The 23,706-nt window shown below is 46.8% G+C and overlaps 1 protein-coding gene across 8 annotated transcripts in view; it reads right to left on the bottom strand.

Annotated features, from left to right (window-relative positions):
• LOC119175965 (NAD kinase) overlaps positions 1-23,706 on the bottom strand; it is a 120,465-nt gene that overhangs the window by 6,504 nt on the left and 90,255 nt on the right. For 7 of the 8 annotated variants that reach the window (XM_037427071.2, XM_075889326.1, XM_075889328.1 and 4 more), the window contains exons 2-5: positions 9,270-9,353; positions 6,174-6,303; positions 5,528-5,636; positions 692-777 (exon numbers count right to left, since the gene is read on the bottom strand). In XM_037427071.2, the coding sequence (XP_037282968.1) occupies positions 692-777; positions 5,528-5,636; positions 6,174-6,303; positions 9,270-9,277 (333 nt within the window). In that variant the 5' untranslated portion in view covers positions 9,278-9,353. Of the gene's footprint in view, positions 1-691; positions 778-5,527; positions 5,637-6,173; positions 6,304-9,269; positions 9,354-11,684; positions 12,152-23,706 lie in introns of those variants that run through there. The other variant, XM_037427063.2, reaches the window with a different exon arrangement.

Raw genomic sequence — 23,706 nt, 5'->3', positions numbered from 1 at the left:
ATGATCTCGTTTCGTTCTAGCAACGGCACCCGGATGTCTAATTTTGGCGCCCCGATCACAGAGCTGGCTATTGGCTCGGTGTCACTTGGAGGTCACCGATCAGGGAAGGTAAACACGTTTCATGCTCCAAAAAGCCATCCACGTAACAAACATGTTTGTCGTACTTCACCGTTGCGAGGCACCAAAGCGGCAAGCAGAGTATATAAATGCTTAATTAAACCGAGAGGTTCTCGTCATCCGGGAAACGCGCACGCGCAATCGATACGATTAGAATTTCAACATACCCAGCTTTTTCAGCGTATAACGAGGGGGCTGTCATTGACAAGTTACGCACGTAATCGAAAGTTTCCCTGAACGTGCCTACCTCAAGCGAGCCTTTCGAACGCCTTTAGCGCGGTGACATTTCTCTAAAGGATCACATTTTCAGGCAATCTGCGACGTGCACGGAACTATATATATACTCAGTATAGAGAAGACGTGCCCGTATCCACGTCACGCACTTAGTTCGAACTAAGATCATTTGCTGCATGCATCACATCGTACGAATATCTTGCTGCTGTAGTCTTTCACTCTCTATATATAGAGACAAGTCCTTACGTACATCATTTTTTTTCTTTAGGCACAGTATAGAACAAGGACGAGTAGACATCGCGTCCTGGTTCGGCCATCCTTGCCAGAAAGGCAAACCCACCTGAAACAGCGAGGACGCGTAGAGCAGCGTGCCGTCTCCACCGAGACAGATGATGAAGTCGATACGGTCTGTGAGCTCATCTCTACCTGACGAAGAAGAGAAAAAAAATATCGTTGGTCCGTTATTACGCACGTACGTTATACTCCGCCTTTCTTCTTTTCTGGTCGATTGCAAGTGTCAAACATTAGAGGACAAATATCGCAGCTCTGCTCTTTTTTTTTTTTGGTTCATAACGAAACAAGCACCAAAAAGTACAAACACTCCGAAAGGACACTGCAGGACGAACGCTTTCTAGCAATTGAAAACTTTTATTTCGAAACGAACACTGATATATTCAAAACACGCATGTACGTCATCTCAAACCACCCCGGTTATCCTAAACAACGTGACATACCGAAAAAACCACTCCTATAATCGATGGCACAAAACCGAAAAAAAAAGTGTTAAGCCACCAAAAAACTACAAAAACAAAACGTACAAAATATGTAATGGCTTATGTTGCGTCCAAAGAAAAAAATTCGGCATCTGTTAGTAGAACAGACACTTTACTAATGCACTAGTCACCTACTTTCTTAATTCGATACACTTCCATTATTTCTCTCGTCGTCCGCTTCCTGTGCCTGTCAATTGCTCGTGCGTCTGAAAATTTCCGTTGTCAAATGCACTCCTTGCAGTGCATCGCTAAGTGCGAGTATGTCCCCCCCCCCCCCGCCCCCTTTGGTGAAGAAAAAAAGTGGCATTACCTTTGGACGACTGCAATAAGCGGCTAATGCTATCTGTGCCTATCCAATGGTATACCTATCTGTGGCTATCGCGAGGCAACTCACTCAATTATACACCACTGAGCTTCTCAGTCTACTGCGTTGTTTTTACACCAAGCTACAGCGTCATGTGATGACGTAACGAAGATCAGCCTCTGTTGCGTCATTAGAACGTCACGTGGTGTCGTCACAACAAGCCGTTTCCTCTCCACACGCCTCTCGCTCGCAAAATATCCCGTGCATTGTCACACGACCTCCTTCCCTTTGCACACTGAGAAAGTGCGCGTCTTTCTATTCATGCTCTCGCCGCGAACGTCAAAATAATTTAATGAGTGCCACATGAAAGGAAAGAAACGTTTTCGCCGGTGCCCTTATTGAAATGCAGCCAGTCCTTTACTTACAACGTACGAATGAATGTTATAGTCCCCAACCACTTAACTACAGCCCACTGGTCCGTCAACGCTGTAAAGAAGTCGTGCCAGTTAGTTTTACCTTGAAACGCAAATACTATCTCACTGCTAATGTAGAACATAATAGGTATATTGTGAGATACGTTTGTACCGGCTAAAACTATATTTTGTTGAATAATTTAGGTTCGCAACTACAGAAAACGCTCATTGTGCTTGCAACACCAGTAAAAAAAAACAAAAAAAAAACAAGGATGGCCACGCCTAATAGGGTCATCGCTCTACTTTCCTTTGAGGCTCTGCTGATCGCGTTGCTTGGTTGAAGACGAATAGGTGCTGTGCGAGGACCGCCTCATCGGCATAAAGGATTTCACTGGCGAAACAGCGGGAAATAGTTTCGCGGTGCGTGCTAACATCGAGCCTCTTTAGCGAATCATATCAGATTTACTTCAAGTTAAATAACCTGTCCAGCGAGTTCAAGGTTTAAGAAGGCAACTGCTCATGCGGAGCGGACCTCACCGAAAGCCTGCGCAAGCACTGGTGCGTTGCGCTGCTAAGGGCAAGACCCTAACAGTTATCACTGCGCTGCCACTCGTTCTCCCGTTTTCGTGCATACCATTGAGTACCGCTGTACCATCAAAAGCTCAATACACATGCCGTTCAGTTGATTGCAAAACGAAGCTATGCCCATGGGTCCGTGTATCTCGATATATAGCAAGTCCTATACAGGGTGTCCCACATAACTTGAGCCAAGAATTCGAAAATGAAGACACTTCAGTGGCGAATTAAACCAAACGCATGCTACTCGCACTAGCCTTTAAGGTACTCGGGCTATTTTTCATTTCTCTCCATGCTATTTAATTAATAATTCTCAATTAGCTATTTTTTAAATTATGGGCTGTAAACCGAAAATGTGAACACGGAGTTGTAGAGCCCTTTCAGAAACCACCGTCTAAATGGTTTCCCGTACGATACGCCTAGCGCTCTTATTTTTTCCACGTTGTAAACTTTTTCCACAAATGCGGCGAGGGTGCAGCTGCTCAATCTCCCCGTGAATCACTGACAATTTAACTGTCTTCCTACGGAGCGCAAAAAGTAACCCCAATGAAACCCGGTCACTGGGAATGTGAGTTGAGCAAAATTGTTAAACGATTTAGAGTACTTCGTTCTCTACTACAGGGGAGCATTAGGCCGTCCCACGTAACCTTCAAGTGCGATTAGAATAAGTGGTTAACAATTTAGAGTACTTGGTACTCTACTATGCGTCCGTCCGTCCGTGCAGCCTTCCGTGCGTCCGTCCATGCATCTGTCTATGTGTCCGTTCGTCCACCTATTCAACACTCCAAGTACCCCCATCTCGCATCTTTACCTCACATATTCCCTATATAGAAGCACCGCCATCCAGCGGACATTCCAAGGACTGAACGAGGGAAGGCACACGCACACTTTCTTACGGCATGCCCGTCGAGCCTAGTTCCCACATTTAACCACCTCGAGTTCATGGTTATATACTAGTTCATTGTATTCATTGCACTGCGGCCCAACGCTCACTAAACCTTTCTAAAACCTAGGAGGTTACTCCCAGCGAGTATAACGTAGCAACCCTTTGTCTTCTGTGCATTGTTGAACAATAAAAAATTCACAGCGTGAGCTTCCACTAAAAGCCGAATTCTCCTGTCTCTCATTCCCCCTTAGCAGCCTTTGGCATGTACGTTGAGCATTATTTCTTATTGTTCAACAACGCACAGAAGAAACCTCTCACCGGCACCACCTTGGAGGTCAAAATGTTATACTTGTTACACACTACTACTACGGCTACGAGGGACGAACGGGTGCCACGATAAAAACCTTCGCCCCCCCCCCCCCCCAAAAAAAAAAGAAAAACGGTATGCCGACGAACTGCGTTGCGGTCAGATGTGAGTCGCGCCTCATAACTTAGTTTTGTTTGTTGGCGCACATCGCAGCCCTCAGCGGTTATGGCGGAAGTTACGCGCGGACGTCGCTATAATTTTACTCATGATGTCGACAACGGGCTACCTGTGTTTACAAACATGGAATGGGTCTATAATGTAACAAGGGGCGGGAAAGCGACGGTTAGAAAGGGAGAAAGAAAAATGGTAATGCATAGCATAGCCACTTGTAGTGCAGTATAGCAAGGTGGTGGTAAAATGTAGTGAGGGTGAGAAGGAAAAAAGGAGGATAGGAGGATGAAGCAGAGCGTAGCCATGAATACTGTAGTATTGCAACGAGTGGAAATGGTAGACGAGGAAGGAGAGGAGGTAAAAGGGGAGGGAAGAGGTTAAATGAAACGTAGTCTACTATGCTATACATATGCACATTAAGGGATAGGAAAGAAAAGTGAGGGTGATGAGGAGGAAAAGGAGGAGACGAGGGTGAAGCACAGCATAGCCACGTATAGTATAGTATTGCAAAAGGTGGAAATGGTAGACGAGGAAGAAGAGGAGGCAACTGGGGAGGGAAGAGGTTATAAACATAACGTAGTCTTTGATATATATATATATATATATATATATATATATATATATATATATATATATATATATATATATATATATATATATATATATATATATATATATATATATATATACATATATATATATATATATATATATATATATATCTTCGACCACTTGAAATACAACGGTTCAGCTGACGCTCTTTCAAGCAGCAGCAAGATGGCGCCGATGAAGAAGAGGAACGGGGCGAAGACTGATGATGGTTATTGACAGATGAGGAAGATGACGTCCAATGAATTCTCACAATATATATATATATATATATATATATATATATATATATATATATATATATATATATATATATATATATTTACGGGCTCGTTTTTCTGTGTTTTACACAATATTAATGAGATCTAACAGACAATAACGCCAAGGAAAGTATAGGGGAAGATATTAGACCGAATTATGATGTAGATATGAAGAAAAAAAAATATATATATATATTACATCAAGGGGCAAGAAAGGCAAGTGAGGGTGAGAAAGAGGAAAAGGAGCACGGCACACTACCAGCTGCGCTGTTTCCTCATTCATCGCACGACCAGTGCGTAGCTGCTTCAATAAATTTTCAAAATGGCGCCGTAATATGGGCTTGGTGTTCGAAATGCGGCCCTCGCTTGTTTTGACTGCTGATGCAAGCTCGTGACAGGTTTCGCTGTTAATTGGATGATTCAGATAGAGTGCAGCACATAGAATTAATACTAGTGAGAAATATGACTTTCTGCTTCAAAACGACGGCCTGCTTGTGTAAAGCAATCCACGCGACTCTTCTTTTTTGCTCAGCGTTGGCTTTTCGCGTATGCAGCGACGGGTTTTAATTTACACAATGAATTTGATGTTATCCTTTCGCTTTTCTACAGGCCATAGAGCTGTATAGACTCAGCCCAAGACGAAAAGCATGAAAGTAATGAATCAGAATGAGCTCCCCTTATGAGGAGATAAAGCTTTCTATACCCTAACTCGAATAATCTTTTCTGGCAAGCTACCAATCCACCTTCAGAACCACTTCATTAAGCACGTATTAATCCACCTGTCAAGCCGCCTGTTGAATCACCTGCTAAGGCAACTAATCCAGTTGATTACAATTGATACGCCACTATTCCTACATTACTTGTCGACAGGCAATACCTTCTGTGAAGGTGCAGAGCTTGTCCTTGAGGTCGAGAAAAGCCTTGTTGTTCTTCAAAAAGGGGTCTTCCAGGATGGCGTCCTCAACGAAAACAACCATGTTCTTGACCTGCCATGACGGACAACAGAAGCAACATGAAATAGGAGTGAATCTCGAGCGCTGTTTTGCGTAAGCTGCTTTCCTAGAGATAGATAACGAACCGGGGCAAACGTAAGGCAGTCAGCAACGAAAGAGAGTGTTTTGAACGAAACTGTAGCAGTGTTTAATTACTGTTGACGATTGAATTGAAATTGCTTTTTCGGTGGTCAAAATTTCCTGAGCCCTCCACTACGGCGTCTCTCATAATCATATGGTGGTTTTGAGACGTTAAACCCCACAAATCAATCAAATTTCACAAATGCGCGTCAGAACTGACTCTGAGCGTAAAACATTTGGACAACATAATCACTGGAATTTGACACGCCGTGTATTTGCGGGTGGAGGGGGGGGGCACACTACAAAGGACGTAACTGCAGCCAAATAAAAGAAGAACCCACCACGGAAAAGGAGACAACAGCATCACACAGGTGCCCATATTTCTTGATTAAGCACCAAATGTTTGTCCTTACACGTGCGTGATCAGAAAGAGTGCGTGTCAAGCCTTACCCAGATGAGCCACTGGACGAGCTCGTTGAAGGGCTTGACGACGTTGGCGTCCATGGTCTTCTTGATGACGAGCACAGACAGCGGTGGTTTGTGCCACGTCAGCCGCTGGCCCGCGGGGTCCTGTATGGTCCTGGACAACAGAGAATAAACTTTAATGAAACAAAGGAGCACTCGGACTACCCGGCGAGCCCTGCTGGCCACAGCGGCTCGCCGGGCCTGGTCAAGGGTCTCCAGCTGGCTTACCAGGAAGGGATCGACAAGTTGCGCCTCCCACGAATACGTTCGTGGTTGTGCACGACCAGAGTCGACCGCGAGGGGTAACTCAGGAGAGATGCATGTTACATCCGATAGAAGATGATGTTAAATGCGACATACACGTCCTTGTATCTGTTTGGATATAGTTTGTAGTCTGCGTGACGGAATAAGAATATGTACTAGTCTGTATAACGACACCAGTCCTACGCTTGTTGCTGTCCTGACAAAGAAAAGGTTGCGCTACATCCAAGCTTTGGTTAGAGGCAATCGACCAATGAAGAACAAACACGTATATGTGGACACTTAAGCCTAAACATAGCATTCTTATCATTTTGCGCTGTAGCGCAAAGATGCAAGCGTATAGGAGCTCAGCCAACTAGAAATGCGGAACTGCGGTGATGTGCGTCCGTGACCCACCAAGCCGGCTTCGTGCCCCACCGGAGTCACTTTGCGGAAGAAAATTATTGCATTACGAGCAATGATGAATATACTTGTAATATAGAGAGACATCTACGTAGGACTTCGTGAACCTATGCAACTCTGACGTATATACAAGACCTAAGCATGAAACTAATTTTATATATGGGGTACTAGGCGGCGCGTGTGACTGTGCCTCGTATCACGCCGCGTGTAGTCTTCGTTGCTAGATCAGTTTATTTCAAGACAGAGTATATCAGCCGGTGGTCACGATCATACTGTCTGACATAATTACCATTTCGCACACCCTTTTTGGTATACCACCTTTGAGAAAAACATGCCTGAATTCACTTTGAACCCGGACAAGTGGAAGGCCTCTCTACTTGAAAATTAACTTTTCCAAGCCTATAGCACATATCGAACGTAACCTAAAATCATCGTTGTCTTGGAGTTTTTTTTTTAACGACACAGCATGATTCATTCAGTTATTGTTGCAACAGCATGAGTAATCCCAACAGGATGGGCGTAGAAGGCCTCACGTAAAATGTTATTGAAGCTTACATTATGAGAAAAAAAATTCAGTAGCAACAAACAAGGGTTCATCATACAAACGTGATACAAACTTGCACCAAAAGGTGAATTCGTATAAGGTATACGCACGTTATGCGTATGTGGGCCCTCTGATCAATCAATAGGGTCTAAACAAAAAAAAATACCCGAGAGAAATTTGTCGTGAGCAATACCTGAAAATACGAGGCGTCACATGCTATAAGCATGTGACACTAATTAGAGGAAGGAAGTTATGCACAATCGTGATGATTACTTATTTGTTTACTAGCTTCATTACGAGGGAATCTCTGTAACACCGCCAGAACATTGCGAGCCGGGATATTTTGTTTTGCAATGCGGCTGTTTCCGCATCTCCTGCTGCATAGCTCGATGAAGAGCAAGTACACACATCTGATACTCAGCAGTCTGATACTGCGGGAAAATTGGATTTGCCGACGAGAGCAGCGTGGCAGTAATCAAGCACGAGCTTGTCCGCGTTTGAACGTGGCATCTGTCATGTTCAACTCGAATCTGCGCTGACATTTGCAGGACACACATGCGTCTATCCCATGCAGCGTCTCAGTTTGTGGATCCAGGTACACCGTACAGACTTGGAGAGGAGCACTGGTGCAGCTAAGGTGGGGAATGCCGCACACCCGAAAGCAACAGTTTACAGGACGTTCACTCCGCGACAGTTGACAAGTTATTCTCTGTTAGTACGTAATGCTTCTGATCTGGCCGGTTAGCACACAGAATGCCGGCTACTAGCTGGGTCATTTCTACGGAGGTTATGTACTCAGACACCGCGATAATATAGAACTCGGGACAATGTCGTGTGCCCCCAAAATTTCACTGTTTCGAGTACCTCTGGAAACGAAACTTCAAATACGCTTTGATACGGTTTGCAAACGGCATTTTCTTCCTATATAAAGAAGCGATGTATGTTTATTTTCACATTGCAAAGACTCGTACAGAGCAAGACCACTTTTTTTTTAGCGCGTTTTTTTTTTTGATCGCTGGTCGACCATGCGATGCGAGCATTATTGGTGACATAGTACTTCATTTTTTTTTTCTGGATGCCTCCATGTTATGGCATCACCATTGTGGCAGAACACCGTTTACAAACGTTTCGCGCACTTTGTACTCTATAGACTTCCACATAAATGAGAATGAATGAAAGCTCACCTGAATAGAAGGACCTTCACCACAGGACTGAAGTGTAACACATTACCAGTCTATCAATTACCATGCGTAGTTACCATTACGTATAATATTTCTATATACATCGCTTATATTACACCCATAGAGGGCTGTTTAAGGTAATAAAATGCCTCAACTGCACATTGGCATCGCGTTTTCTGACTAGGCTGAAAAAGTGTTGCAGGGCTTCTTTTAAGAGACGTGTTCGAAAACACAGCTACATGGGGTGCTTTTCGTCGTATGTGATGACGAAATGACCAAGATCGGGGGTCAACAACGTGCGGCCAGGAGGCCGCAATGCGGCCTCCTGAGCAATCTTATCCCAATATGAGAACACCTCTTCCACTCCTTCCCTCCTGACTTCCTATCTGAAGGCCGGTATGGCAGTTTTGACGTATGGGGTTTTCGCTTGCAACTTATGTTAGTAAATCACAACGTTGTGACATGTCTACAGAAAATAAACACAATTTTTTATTCCAATTTTGTACCTTGTAAATCATTTTTTTTCCTTGCCCACAAAGTTCCTTCCTCCTCCGCCTCCAAAACTTGCTGTGCGGCCCCCGCTGCGTCGGCTTCATGCAAACTTGGCCGTTTGCCTCAAAAGATTAATCACCAACCCCTGGTCTAGATCAAAGTTTAAGGGGCGCAGTAAAGTGCCTATATGCATCTACTCACATGACCATGGCTGAGTTCTTGAGGATGCGACCACATGGTCCGAACTGGTACACGGGACTTGGGGCATTCAGAGACCGGGTCCTCCTGCAAAAAAGAAACAAAAACAAACAAAAAAGCATTTAGAGCGAAGCAATGTATGTATACTTCATACGTGGCTATAGAAAGTCGTCAAACTAGAGGTAGCCTATAACTGAAATTTCAAACGAAGCTCATTCTGGTATTGTCGGAAAAATTTTCTCAAAGCAAGCATGTGCCGTAACAGCACGCTTACGCTACCAGGCGACCGAAGAAAGTAAGTCACAAGTCGTTATAGACGCGCGCCGGTATGCGGTGCAGCAGATGCGAAGCAGCGGCTTTTGCTATGCTGTTCGGTGGCGGGACTTCACGCGCCAGATCTCAGCGGCACATCAGTGGTGATCCCAATCTTAGAGCGTGAAAATGCACAAAGCAGGGGATTTCAAAGTCTGCGACAAAACACAAGCAAAAACAGAGAAATACAAGCAGATATTGCAGCAATAAAACCAGCGAAAATAAAGTACCGTGAATGACTAAGTCAAAGAAAAAGAAAAGGCGAACGTATTTTGGGCTTTCTGTTAGTCTTGCGCATAAAAAATGTGCCATAAATGAAGAAAAAGTGTGCATCGTTTTTTTTTTCTTTCAGCTCTAAAGCTTTTGCGACAACCCTAGAGGGTTGTTTAAGGTAATAAAATGCAATGAAATGAAAAAATAAACTACGGCTGCTTGGCTCAATGTTTACAGTGACCACGCGGAACCACTGGACTGCCCTACGGCAGGTTTTAGAGATACCCTGCAACCTTTCATCTTAGACAAGTAATTCTCCTGGAGTTCTTAGTCCAGGGCCCCTGTATCAATCAATCAATCATTCAATGAGAACCTGTCGATCAGCTTGAGGTCCGAAATTCCGGCGTGGATGTCAACAGCATTGATTGGGATACTTCTGCTTTGGTGTTGGAAGAATATCACCTTGTACAATCGTATTTGTTATTTCTTGGTTATCTTCTTTTGATCGCCCTTTTCTCGTTCATGTTGTGGTATCTATTCCGCCACAAAAGGGAATGAACTTCATTGTTTAAAGTTAACGCTTTGTTGTGCGTGTATCCTGCTTGTGCCTCGTCGATCACTTGCACTTACAATCTACAGTCATGCTTTACGAACATACCCAGTCTTCAACCTCGGCAAAGCAAAGACGCTGACCCACACTAAAGCGTGGGGATATTCATAAACAGCACACTCTGTAGGCACTGTCCGCTAATCGAGGGAGCCCAACTTGTGATTTTCATTGAGACATTAACTGCTTTGTAAGAAAAAAAAAGGTTGCGATTGAGTGGGGGATTGCCATGCCTATCGTATTATTATCGTATTCACACACGGCAATATGGAAATGTTTCAATAACCAATCTGCGTGCGCTAGGAAACGAGAAAACGCAAATGTGAAATGAAAGCGTTATCACGTGTACTTCAACAGAGCCTTTCCCCGGTTCTTGGGCCGGCCAAAGAGACTTATCACTTGTCAGCCCAGGTGTGCGCGAAGCCTATGTGGCTTACTTTATAGCACAAATGCTAACGAGAATACGGTAAGCAATATTTACACGTTAAAGAAACAGCTCTGAAGCCGTAAATCAGTCGAATTTACACCGTGGTCGCATTCATCCACAGAGGCATAACAATATACTTTGATTGATTATAGATGGACAGATGATCATATATGGTTGGAACGGACTTGACTGTTGAGAGACACCGCATATTAGAAGACTGCAATGAATCGACTAGGACCAGCAGCGCTTCTTCAACGCGTTCCGATAACTGGCAGGGAGTGAACTTTTTTCAGCGCCTCAATTAACCGCTTCAACGTGCGACCGCCGCGGCCAATAATTGGAGAGGTGTCATCGCGTCGAACGGCGAAAAAAAAAGCAACTATCAGCTCAGGGGAGAGTACACTTCTCAGGGAAGCCAGACAGAGAAAAAAAAAAAACAAGTCACCAAACCACACCCACAAGTGTGCCTAAGGTTCGACATTAGTGTTTCACTTAAAACTAAGGTCGAAATTGCGTTATTCAAAAGACGACAAGCGTCTCATCGAAGACTGCCAACGTTGCGAAGCAGGCCTACCCTGTGAGTTTCCACTTTTTCGCTGACGACGTAGTGTTCAACGAGGCCGCGCTAGCCTGGTGACCGGTTTGGCGAGACGTCCGCAAGTTCCCCATGGCGCGGCGGACTCGGAACAACGAATGTTTATGTTCGGTGGACGATCGCGTGACGGAATCGACGCTGCGTCGTAAATAACACTCTCCGTATTATAAAACAACGACAGGTACGTAGCTAGGCGGTACAACCAATAACGGGCAAAGAAAACTGGGCCATTTGGCCAGGTAGACGCAAAGCGAAGACATTCACCAGCAATCGCGGATGGTGTCCATGACGTTTGGCAGAGCGACGATTGAGAAGACGAAGACGACGACCGGTGGCGCTTTTCGGCGTCCTCGTCTTCTTCTCGGAAAAGCAAGAAGGCGACGGCAAAACGAGATTGCCGCATGAAGCGTCGTCTAATGCGTCAGTTCAAGAATGGGAACGTCGTGGTACACGAAGAACGCGAAGAAGACGCTTGAAGCACACCGAGACCCCGAAGTGGGTTTGAACCATTCGTAGAAGACAACAACAACAGTAGGTACTTAGTCCGCCACGCAGTCTGTCGTTGTTCTTCGTTTCTTGGCGAGTACGTCGCGTAGTCGTTGAGACAAGAGCATGCACAATGCCGCTGCCGTTGTTGGTACTGCTGTTTACGCCGCCGTTGGATACACGAGGCGCAGAAAAGAGAGCAACACCCTGGAGACACACAAGAACTCACATGTCACGCGGGCATGCTGCGCCTCAGAGACAAACAAGTGAGAGCCGTGATGATGACGGTGATGTTCTTTCACATATGGCACGTACCCATACTGGGGAATGGTCAATGTCTTGTGCTTCAGCGACAAGAGCCCACCTTCTCCAATCACTGGCCACAGAAGCGAACAGTGCTTTCCACGGACGGCGCTAGCGTAGTGCCAACACCACTGATGATAATAAGTCTGCGTGTACACACTGTAACGGCCTTGCAGCTGCCGCCCTACACTGCACCGTGTATACAGTTACACGAGCTGGACGCCGGGCCATGCAACGCGCGCACCGCCAAGCCAGCGCTGTTTTGAGCGTCGTTCGGACAGCAAGTGGGACGGAAACTCCAAGTGGCCCTCGTACAGCGAGAAGCAGCGCATCGATTGCGAAGCGGTGCCCTTGGACGAACGCGTCACTCCCCTCCGTGCAGCCCACACCGTTCGATAAGCTTGTGGGCGAAACGTGTACTGCGTGTGGAGGCTCACTTTCGCTTTGATTTGTCTCCGTTTTCCTTTTATTTTGCTTTTATTTAACGGTGCAGTCTATGCTTTGCTGTTCTGACAGCACATCGGACGGTACGTATTAACGTCGCATAATAACGGTCCTCGCTTGCGAACACCTGCAGATGAAAGCGTGCAGGCGTAACAGCTGTATGCTTCAGTTCGGAGACCTGCTGCGGTCGACACAGCATGGTACCATTCCTGTGTCAGAATTAAAAGTGAGGGCCAGAGATATTGAACGGGAGAGAGAGAGCGACAGGCAGAGCGATAGAAAGAGAGAGGAAAAATTAGTTTGCTTTAATCAAAATGTTTTCGTGTAGCGTTTTAATAGTTGTGAGGTCCTCTTCCCTATCAAACTTCACTTTTTTTCACATGCTGGAGCGTCAGGTGCAGTGATCGCGTGTCCCCTTGGGAAACTTATTTTATTTTGGTAATTAGTTGCTTCAAAGAAGTCGGTATGGCGTACACCTATATGGTCAAGCTACTCTGCGCTGTAGTGACCGGAGTGTGTTCAAAAAAAAAAAAAACTTGAAGGACACTTGAGCTTCGCCTTACAAAGTGGAACGTGATCGGGTGTCTCGCCCATCACAGTCGACGTAAGAAAAGGAACATTTGCGTACATAACAAAGGCCATTTTAGGCACTCATAAAATGCCTGCTACAAGTACAGTTGCATAGTGTCCCTACGTTTTAATTCTTCGTTTTGCGAATCGGCAAAGCACGAAGTACGCTCCCGTGCAAGGCACCACGTGCAGCTGCGTATCTGCACACTTTGTAATGGGTGGGCAGTTTCAAACTACCCACTCGTTGTGAATATCACATGTTCTGACACCTGGTGCGATTTTAAGATTCTGCCACGCATTATTGCATACGTCAAAGACACTACGTACTGTGCATAAGGATAGCATTTCTTACGAAGCAATGTCAGGCACCGGCATGGCTCAGTGGTGGAATACATTCTTGCTGCGCAGACTACCAACAGATATTTTCTGTTATCATTCATTTGCATCTAGCTCAAAGTGTCGCTCACGGATAACACCGAGTTTCTCGCTCCCAATCAATGCTGTTGACGTCCACGCCGGAATTTCGGACCTCAAGCTGATCGACAGGTTCTCATTGATTGATTGATTGATTGATTGATTGATTGATTGATTGATTGATTGATTGATACAGGGGCCCTGGACTAAGGACTCCAGGAGAATTACTTGTCTAGGATGAAGCTCTAACAGCGAAGCTCCTCGAGACGACACGATATTCGTCCGGCTTCAGTCCGTCCAAGCGCAGTGCACAGTCGAAGCGTAGGTGGTAAACATCTGTGCGCAAAACCGTTACCAGAGCACACATAGCGCGCACATGATTTAAAAATAAAAGGCCACCACACCGTAAGAACATCGACATTTAACCACCAATCAATCGAAGCGTACGACAAAGTAAAAGCTTAACCAGAACAAAAGAGAAGGCCAGAATTCACAATCCCATCTTCACTGCTTGGCCCCATAATCAGCATTGACTTCGTGGATCTGCCTTAATTTTTTTACCAATAATTCTGCGCAACGAGCTCTTGAACGCGTTGAAACGTGGAAGTGATTGTGTTTGGAGCAAACGTTCGATGATTTAGAGTACGATGTACTTTACTGTGGGAGAGCACTTGGCTTTTCCCGTTTTAGGGAAGACAAAACCGGACGTCCAGGATTAATAATAATTGTTGGGGTTTAACATCACAAAACCATGATGTGTTCATGAAAGACGCCGTAGTGGTGGGCTCCGGAAATTTCGACCACCTGTTGTTCCTTTTGTGTGTTTAAAAAGCGTGGTTGACGATTTTGAGTACTGTGCGTTTATAATAGAAACAGCGGGTAAAAATTTGGAGTACTACGTGAGTGTTTAGAAAAACTGTTTAACGCTTCTGAGTATTTCGTAGTCAACTATGGGAGAACACTCAGCAGTAAGCCGTCCCGTAAGAGCCCACCAAAGTGAGTTGTTTAGAAAAAGTGGTTAACGATTTATTTCGTAGTTCGTACGAACTCTAAGGAAATAAAGACATAACCGCCCGAGCACTCCGTATACGTATAGTTCACCGGCAAAGGTGAAACGCGTGACCCCTGTGTTCATCACAGGGTTAGTCGCGAGGGTTCATTAATGTATTTATCGATTATTGGTCAAGCATGTCCACAAAATCGATTCATGTCTGTGCGTTCTCTTCGTCATTTTTGGTATGCCAGAGGTTAGCTGCGGCTCTTGACCAATTTATGTGGCACGTACGCGCTGAGACCGTTTGCGTACATAGCTTGGACGAATTTCTTTGTCGCCCGCGGTTATACAATTACACCGTCACCCACTAAAGGGAACCATGGGTAGCAGCAAAAAGAATAGAACATAAATGAAGAAATGGAGAAAGTAAGCGATGGAAAATACAAGGAGATGGGAAAGTTTGGAGCTGGTCGAAGCAGTCCAAGGACGGGCCACCACTCAGCGAGAGCTTCACGGCGTCAGGAGACCACGGAGGGCGAACCAGTCGGCGAAAGTTACGCTATCGTCGGAGATCGCGGAGGCACTACCGTTCAGCTTGAAATCCTCCTGGAAACTCCCATCGCAAGCCTGCAGAATCTCGCTCCCCGACACAATTGCTTGATTGCCGAGAGAGTGCAAGAGGGAGAAGTGACAGCGTCTTATACCCAGCCCCTTACACAGGCCGGAACGCGCTAGAACGTGAGCGCGTTCTGGTACAGCTTGGGCCAGCTGTTGCGCTCTTGTTTCCGACTGCGGCCGCTGCAAATCACCGGATGTAAGGTTTGAAGCTATTCGACATGCGCTGGCGTGTTCGAGCTCGTATTGCTCACGATAGTACATCTTTAGCACGCCGCCTTCGTCGACATGGGACCGCCGCGGCCCATATCGAATCCGCGAGCTTCGGGCATGTCAATCACCGTAACGTCACGACAACCGCGGTATGTACGGAATTTGACAACAGGGCGCAATTTCGCAGTGCCTAGAATAGCAAATCCGGACTCTCTCCTCCAGGTCAGACTGCACATCAATGACACGGACGTACAGCAGGACACGGCCCGGTTCCAAGACTCGGACACGCGTGGAACGGCCGGATGACGACGCTTCCACGAGATCGGCAGCCTCCTGGTTGAGTGGTTGCCCGTGGGTCGTTCGCTTACGCACGCACATGCCGCGTCGCCTATCCATCCCCGCGAGCTAGTGCTTTAGAGCCGGGCGCAACACGGATGACGTGGGCCGCTCTTGCGACGCTTGGTAGGAAGAGAAGGGAAGAGAGATAAGTAGAGAGGAAAGGCAGGGAGGTTAACCAAGCTGGGCTCGGTTGAAGAGAAGGGAGGGTGAGCATTACGACTGTATACCTGACCGGGTTTTTGTTGTTGCTGTTTTCTTCTTCCGGCTTCTTTGGAGCTGCTGGAGGCGGCTATACGAATGCGGCTCAAGGACTACATAACCCCGTCGCCCAGCTGCCGGATCGTTGCAGTACATTTGTCGTCTGGCTGATGGAGATAATGGGAACGGCTATAGGTTAACGAGCCCCCCACGTCCACGTGTGTGTGCATGCCGCCACCGCCGCCGTAGGCAGGACCTCCTTAATTACGTTCCCGAACCGACCGCTAAAAAGTGCTTGCTCTTATCGGAAAAGCGGCGCGCTAATTAGGTCCAAATGGAGAGGCCTGCCGCAGCGATGACTGCGAAACCTTGAGCAGCGAGCATCTTGTACGACATACCACGCACTGCCACGTGCAACGCGTGCGCAACTGATTCAAACGCAGACACTTTGAAAAAAAAATGATCGCACATCTCCCCGTGAAGAGAACCTTGAGTAGTACGCGAAGCAGCCAGGGGTAGACTTAAGTTCTGCAAAGAGGTGATCTTTATTCATCACCGTAGGCATGCACGGTTGCGCACACAGCCGCTTTGCGAGCCCTCGACTCCGCCACACTCATGCTCGCGCCTTCATTCGTACTCCTACACTGTGCGTTGGAAAGAGAGAGGAGTAAGCGATTTCGTAATACAGAGCAGTGCAGCGCCGCTAGCGCTCTCCCCTCACACAAGAGCACACGCCGGTGGGGAGCGAGCGCTCGGTCGTAGAGCCATCTAGTGGGCGCTCTGAGTACTAACGTGGCTACGACGACGGACAAGCGAAAAGCTCCTACAATAAGCTGCTTCTCATCTGTGTGCATAGAGAAAATGGTTAACGATTTCGAGTACTTCGTACTCAACTATGGGAGAGCAGTGAGCCGTCCGTTGATGCATGCGGATAGAACGTCGCGGTAATTACCAGGTAGAGGTAAGCAATGATCGAGCAAAGGTACTAAAAATGAGCCAGTTTCACCCGTGAAAACGGGCGTACAAAAAAGCTCATTCGAATGGAACTAACGTTGCAAGTTGGACAAGTTGGTACGGGGTTATCTTCTGAAAAAAAAACTGCCGGGCAGAACGGGACACGGAGAAAGAAACGACAAACAATTAAGCGCACACTCACAACTATATCTTATTGAAGAAATGCATCAATCTTAAATAATCGCAGTCATTATCATCGAATAACAGCGTAGCCTAGAAACAACAACAATCAAGGATTTCAAACGAACAATCTACTAACTACACGGTATTGATGGTTCATTTGAAATCCTTGACTGTTGTTCCTTGGTTACGCTGCCATTGGTTGACAATGGCACGCCATCCTTGCTGCGGTTATTTAAGGCTTACACATAATTTCAATTAACTAGTTGTGATTGCACTCGTTTGTCGTTTCTATCTTCCTTAGTTTTCCGTTCTGCCACACAGATTTTTAGAAGATATATTGTATGTTAATGGCTAGCGAGATCAAACGGTTGCGTAAATTCATTGCTGAATTTGAAATGCGAGCGATGACACCTTATTCAGAGAGCGCGGATGTACATCCCAGAGGTAATGACGTTTGCCTTCCGGCTGGTCGGTATCAGGTTTAAACCCCGCCCGACCAAGGACGTTTATTTGATCTTAAATTTTTATTTTTCATCTCCTCGTCCCGTCATGGGAGGCTTAGACCCGGCCACCTAAACCTGCTGGTTTCTTATGATAAAGTTTATTCCTCCTCCTGATCTCTCCTCCCGATCACGTGATCTGCGTGACGCCACCTACTACTTCACCGACGATGACGATGGCACAGTGCGCGTGAACACAGCTTCACTGCCTGGATGGACGGGACGAGACCCGGATAGACGGACGGACAGAAGCACGGACGGACTGAGGGACGCATGGACGGACGCACTGACGGAAGCAAGAAGGAACAGACGGACGAAAGCACGGGTGGACGGACGGACAGACCGATGCAGGAACAGAAGCACGGAAGCAAGAACGAACAGACGTACAGAAGCACGGACGCACTGATGGACGGACTCACGAACGGAATCACGCATGAACGGACGCATGGAAGGACAGACAGACGGACGGACAGACGAATGGACATATAGACAGACGGACGGACAGAAGCACGGATAGGTGGACGGAAGCCTGGACGTATGGACGGACGCTTGGACAGACGAACAGAAGCACGGAACCATGAAGGTACGGACGGATGTACGGACAGATGGTCGAACATACAGACGCACGGACGGTCGGACACATGAATGGACGGACGGACGCTTCGCCCCACTCATAAACTCCGCGGTTATGCTGTGCCAAAGGTCCAAGGTGTAGCTTCGGCTTCTCCTATTCTTTTACTATACTGGCTTGCATCGTGAAGTTGTGAATAACCACAAAAAAAGTGCCAAATTGGCATGTGAATGAACATTGAACCAGATTAACAACAACAAATGGACACATTCTGGTACAATATAACGCAATAGAAATATTCACACATCATAAATGTTCACACATACTCCAAACGCACACGCCTTACAAGAGTTCACCGACGTGTTCACACAACAGTCACTGGGCGCTTGGTCTCACTTAAAAGGTTGATTAATTAAAGAAAAACAAGCAGCATATTAACGTACAAAGATGGCGTCGTCTACGCCCGGAGAGCGAATGAATGCGTTCTTTACTGAAAGCTTGATCTCTCCTGAATGTGCCACACCCTCTGGCACACATTATTAAACGCTCGAGAGACCGAATGGAGCTTTGATACCGTGGGGCACCGATCGCGACATTGGCAGGTGATTCATTATACGCGGTTCGGGCGGCTCTGTATATACGCCACTGCAGATTGCGTCGTGCGCTGCTTTGCCCAGCCCATCGCAGCAAAATCGAGGCGTTAGCGGTACTTATTACTATCACGTGCAAATCGACTTTGCCTTCGGCCGATGGGGCCAGCACTACATCTTTCCAGGCTACTTGTCGTCTGTTTCGCGAATTGTACTCATCGGAAAGTTCAATCGGTCGACCCTCGCAGCTGCTCGATCGGTCAAGCTCATTGCACAGTCTTATCAGATGCACGCCGATAAGCTATAGCACGCGCTCGCACGTAGGTGCAACAATAGCTGACCCTAACGATATAAGGGCAGCCTTTGCGAACCGTAACACTGACAAAGGATAAAGCTCGGGCACGTACCAATGGGTATTCACAATTATAAGAAAACACCGTATCTAGCTCAACCTCGAAGTGTATAGACTGAAATGGTTGGTTCCTCAAAGGTTACCTGGAAGCGCATGGGCATCGGCCAGGAGGCTTAAAAATGGCTTCTGCTTCCTTTCCTACACTCTCTACTTCAAGTCACACCAGCACTTTCCTTCCATGGAAGCAAAATCAGCATACCTCCCCCTCACCCACAATGCAAACAGCTTTAATCCCCCCCCCCCCCCAAGACAAAATCCTGCAGACACCCAATAACACCACTGGGCGCCAGCTAATCAATTCAACAGAGTATATACTGATAGGTGTACAACGTAAAGACGGCAATGCAAGAATAAACGTCATCAAAACGAGTCATACGGGATAAATAAAGCATCGGAACGGTACAAACGCCGAGAACGATGACGTACACACGAACCCACGTTTTTCGGCGAAAGGGCTAACGATGACAGCCTAGGTAGATGAGCGGAAAGCGGAAACCTGCTGCCGTACCCTTGGAGGGAAGGCGGTACACGCTCGATGGAATTCGCGAGTAATCTCTCGCGCGCTGTGGGTCAGTATCGCACCTATAATGTCCACGCCGACCTCGACCACACAGTAACCTCAGCCTCACTCGCGTATAGCGCCAGCTTCCTTTCTTTTTGCGACGGCACGTGGACGCAATCATGGCGGCGGAAAGGTCGATTCTTTCTTTCTTTCTTTCCAAGGCTATGGTCTTCCGTTTCACGCGAAACATCGACCAAACGCAACGACGTTCGACAGATTGCACGGAAACGCTGTCACTCCATACGCCGCGTTTGTTGCTTTCTCCTGTGCAACAGAGTCGCGGTGGTTGCGGTGCGCAGCGGCTGCCCAGAAGGTCGCGGCATCGAATCCCGGCAGCGGAGGTCGCATATCGACGGAGGCAGACTGCTGTAGGCCCGCGTGCTTAGATCACGTTAAAGAAACGCGGTCAAAATTTCCGGAACCTTCCATGACGTAACACCTCACCAATTACTAACGTAGTCTGAAACAAATTCACTCTTTTAATATAAAGAACAAGTAAATTTCTTTCTCTCTTGCTCTATCTTGTTTTTCTTTTACTCTCTCTCACTTTTTCCCAGCTGTACAGTTCCTGCATATCCAACGCGGATATTGTCGTTGATCGTTAAGTAACTGTGAACATGTCGTAAGTCATGACGTCAGTTCCGTCAGTCATAGGTTGATACCCTTCCATGACAATGCCGGTATCTTCTGCGGCTTTTTTCTAATTTTGAACAACGCCGGCGGCGAAATAGAGGTGCTTCGCAAGCAACGTGATGTAAACAAACAGTGGGGGGGGGGGGGGGAGAGAGAGAGAAGGAGAGTGAAGTGTGGGGAAAAAAGGAATGTCGCATCGATTGAACTACGAGACTCGGATCGATGAAGCGAGACGAGCGTTAATAAGACAAGATCAATCAATAAATACGAACGTGCGCGGTGCATGCGGACACGTGTAAGCCTGTCAGCGTGAAGCGCGGTCGAATCACGCTATCGAGACATCACGACGAGGAAGGCCGGACCATCTCGCTCAAGGACGGAAACGTGCGAATCAATAAACGCGGGCCCGTTGTTAAATAAGAACGATGAAATAGCTCGCGCCTGGCGAAAGGAAAAAGAAGGTGCGGTAGAGTACAGCACGCGACGCAGAGCAGTCTTCGGCTTATATCCGAACAGAATAGTAGCGAAATAAATAAATTAATTAACTAGAGGCAACCCTAATACATGTCCATATGTTTAGTGTAGTAGTACTCACACGTGGGACCTCCTGGGCCCTGGTGTATTGCTTAACTTCCTGCTTGGTTGCACTGCCGGAACAGATCACAGTGGCCATGTAGACAAAAATCGCGTGGTTGGGATCTTTTCCACCAGGTGCCGCCACCCATAGATTTTCCTAAAGTTAACAAGAGGGAACTGTGGCGCTGCGATCGTTCAGCAACGATGGGAATGTTGGGTAGTACGCGGATTTGCCCAGACTTCGTGCTGGCGGCCTCTGAACGCACTTGTGCATGGCCTCGTTTATTACAGTGTTTCGGATTTGTTTTGTCGTGACCAGATCTGAATTGGTGAGCCTAGAAGGTTCATGTGGTGAAGCACCACTGCTACACCTTTGCTGATTGTCCTCTCGTGACAAAGCAGCTCCATGCCACGCAAAGCCAAACGGAACCAAAAGTACAAAGATTAGACAAATCCATGCAGTACCCATCATTCGAATGCTCGCTGAAGCGCCATATGCTGCAGCTCCCATAACACTAGCGCCAGAGTTCCCACTAGTGTATTTCTTGGAAACTATGCCGCAACCGTCCGAGCTGATCACAATCTTTCAATGAACTCAATCATTTAACTTTCGTAATTACCCTGAAAGTTAATGTCAGAACAGTTAATGATAGCCAATGAAGACGTCTTGAAAGCGAAAGCCATTTTTTTTATTTGTAGTCAATTGTATTGTTGAAAATAACAAGCAAGGCACGCATAAAAGAAATGTGCCAATATACCTCCAAAGAAAGAAGCCCACATGTGAATCGCAAATGGTGACAGAATGGCAACAACGCTAAATTAAAGAGTAGTAACATCATTTTCGCGTGCGAAGCGGCCCTGTCAGACATGGGCGTCGGCGGGAGGGGAAACGAAGGGTGTGCAAAAAAGGCACCTCCTCCCCTCAAACCTCACCAGCTCTTGCCCTCACCCAAGCTACACAGATGCCCCCTCCCCCCTCTTCCCCCAGCCACGATGCAACATGGGTTTGCAGTCCGCAAGGCAACATCCTGCCGACGCTCATGCTGTGAGATACAGCTAGGAAAACATGTAAGAGATATCAAAACAATCTTCAAAGAATATACGTAGTAGATGCCCCTATACACCGGTCGTATATTTCACTTAGGTTGGAACGAATGCGCAGATGAACAGCTCGAGCATGTCACGTTGAACGATTCTGTTTACAGTTGCGTGCCGAGTATACATAAATAACAGCGTTCCCGAGTATATGCTTGAAGCTTGTCCTGGTTGCCAAGGTTAACGCTGGCTTCAGAGTTAATGAAACCGCGCTATGCAAATCCTCCCGAGACAGCTATAGAGGTCGCAAGCCGTCAAGTCGCTGCGGTCGGAGGCTGATGGTTAGAGGTTGACTATAGCCGTGGAGCTAGCAAGCGCTCCGCCTGCTAACTTCGTTCATTTTGGTGTGGCCAGTATATCAACATCGCGCCCTTGGCTGTCTACCTTGTAGTATATATGCAGCGTATCGTATAATGAGATAGCAAGTCAGTGTGTCCAGCCTTTGGGATATTATATGACCCCGAGAGCATGCGTCTTTTCTTTTTCTTTTTTTTTCAAAGTCAGGTCTATGCGATCGCGTGGGCGATTTTAAGACTCCTCGTGTAAATAGGAAACGCTGTTGGGGCCCACATTGCGGTATACTTGGCGTTCTGCGTGTTGGTGCACGATTCAACATGTCGTATCAGCGCTTTCTCGTAAAGTGAACAACTTTTTCGAAACAAGCACGCCATACGAATGGTCAACCACCGAAGCTGAAACGCGCGGAACCGATGTATAATTACTTGGTTATTCTCTACGGGTAATTAAAGTGCGTCTTAATTACCGCCCACGTCCGTCCGGAAACCTTAATTGCTGTTTGACACTCGCGTGTTTCCTTCAATTTTTAGTGGACCAGTAGAGAGAAGTGTAGTTTGCCCTATTTCTGAGGCCCGAAAATTCTCGCCCGCGGACGACTTATTCATTTTCAGAGGGCCAACGCTAAGGCAGTGACGGTTACCCAATTTCTGTGGCGCATACGCGATAGGAGCGTTTAAGCACATAGGGCGTTAGGATTTTCGTTTCGCCAAGCCACATGCAGTTTCGCTCTTTGTAAGAGCGGACGCAGCCAAGATGGTGCATGAATTTCCACGAAGGGCGAATAATACCCACAATTATTCCCTAGTTACACTAATAGTGTTTACTCTTTTGCCAGTTAAGCAGTTCAGTAAATAATTCCTGGTTTATCCCGCACGACAACGACAAAAAAGAAAGAGCTGCCACCATCATTAATGGGTCTGTGCCACAAAAATTGGGTGAAATTCACTACTGACCACTGGTCCTCCAAAAGTGAAGCAGACAACAGTTCACCCAACAAATGGCTGCGAACCGATGAGGGCGAGCTGAACATACACCTACAGTGTACTAGAATCTATTCTAGTACACTGTAATACACCGCATACCCGGAAATCGGGGGACATACGGACGTGGCGCTATCTCTCGGCGGCAACGGCAGCCTGCCACAACTGAAGAGGAAACAGGCGAGAAAAATCATATCTCTTCAGAAAAGCTAGCCGTCAAAAACGACTTCAGGTTCTACGTAGCAGCGACCCACTGGTACGTTTTGGTAGAATTGCAGTATCACGCCGTGAAGCGTCTGGCTTTAGCCTCCTAGATTTCCCTTGCCTGCCGTATGAGCGCGAAACGCCCGTCATCTG

This window comes from Rhipicephalus microplus, chromosome 3 (genome assembly GCF_043290135.1).
Source record: "Rhipicephalus microplus isolate Deutch F79 chromosome 3, USDA_Rmic, whole genome shotgun sequence".
Taxonomy (NCBI): Eukaryota; Metazoa; Arthropoda; class Arachnida; order Ixodida; family Ixodidae; genus Rhipicephalus; species Rhipicephalus microplus.
This window is presented reverse-complemented; position numbering and strand designations above follow the sequence as displayed.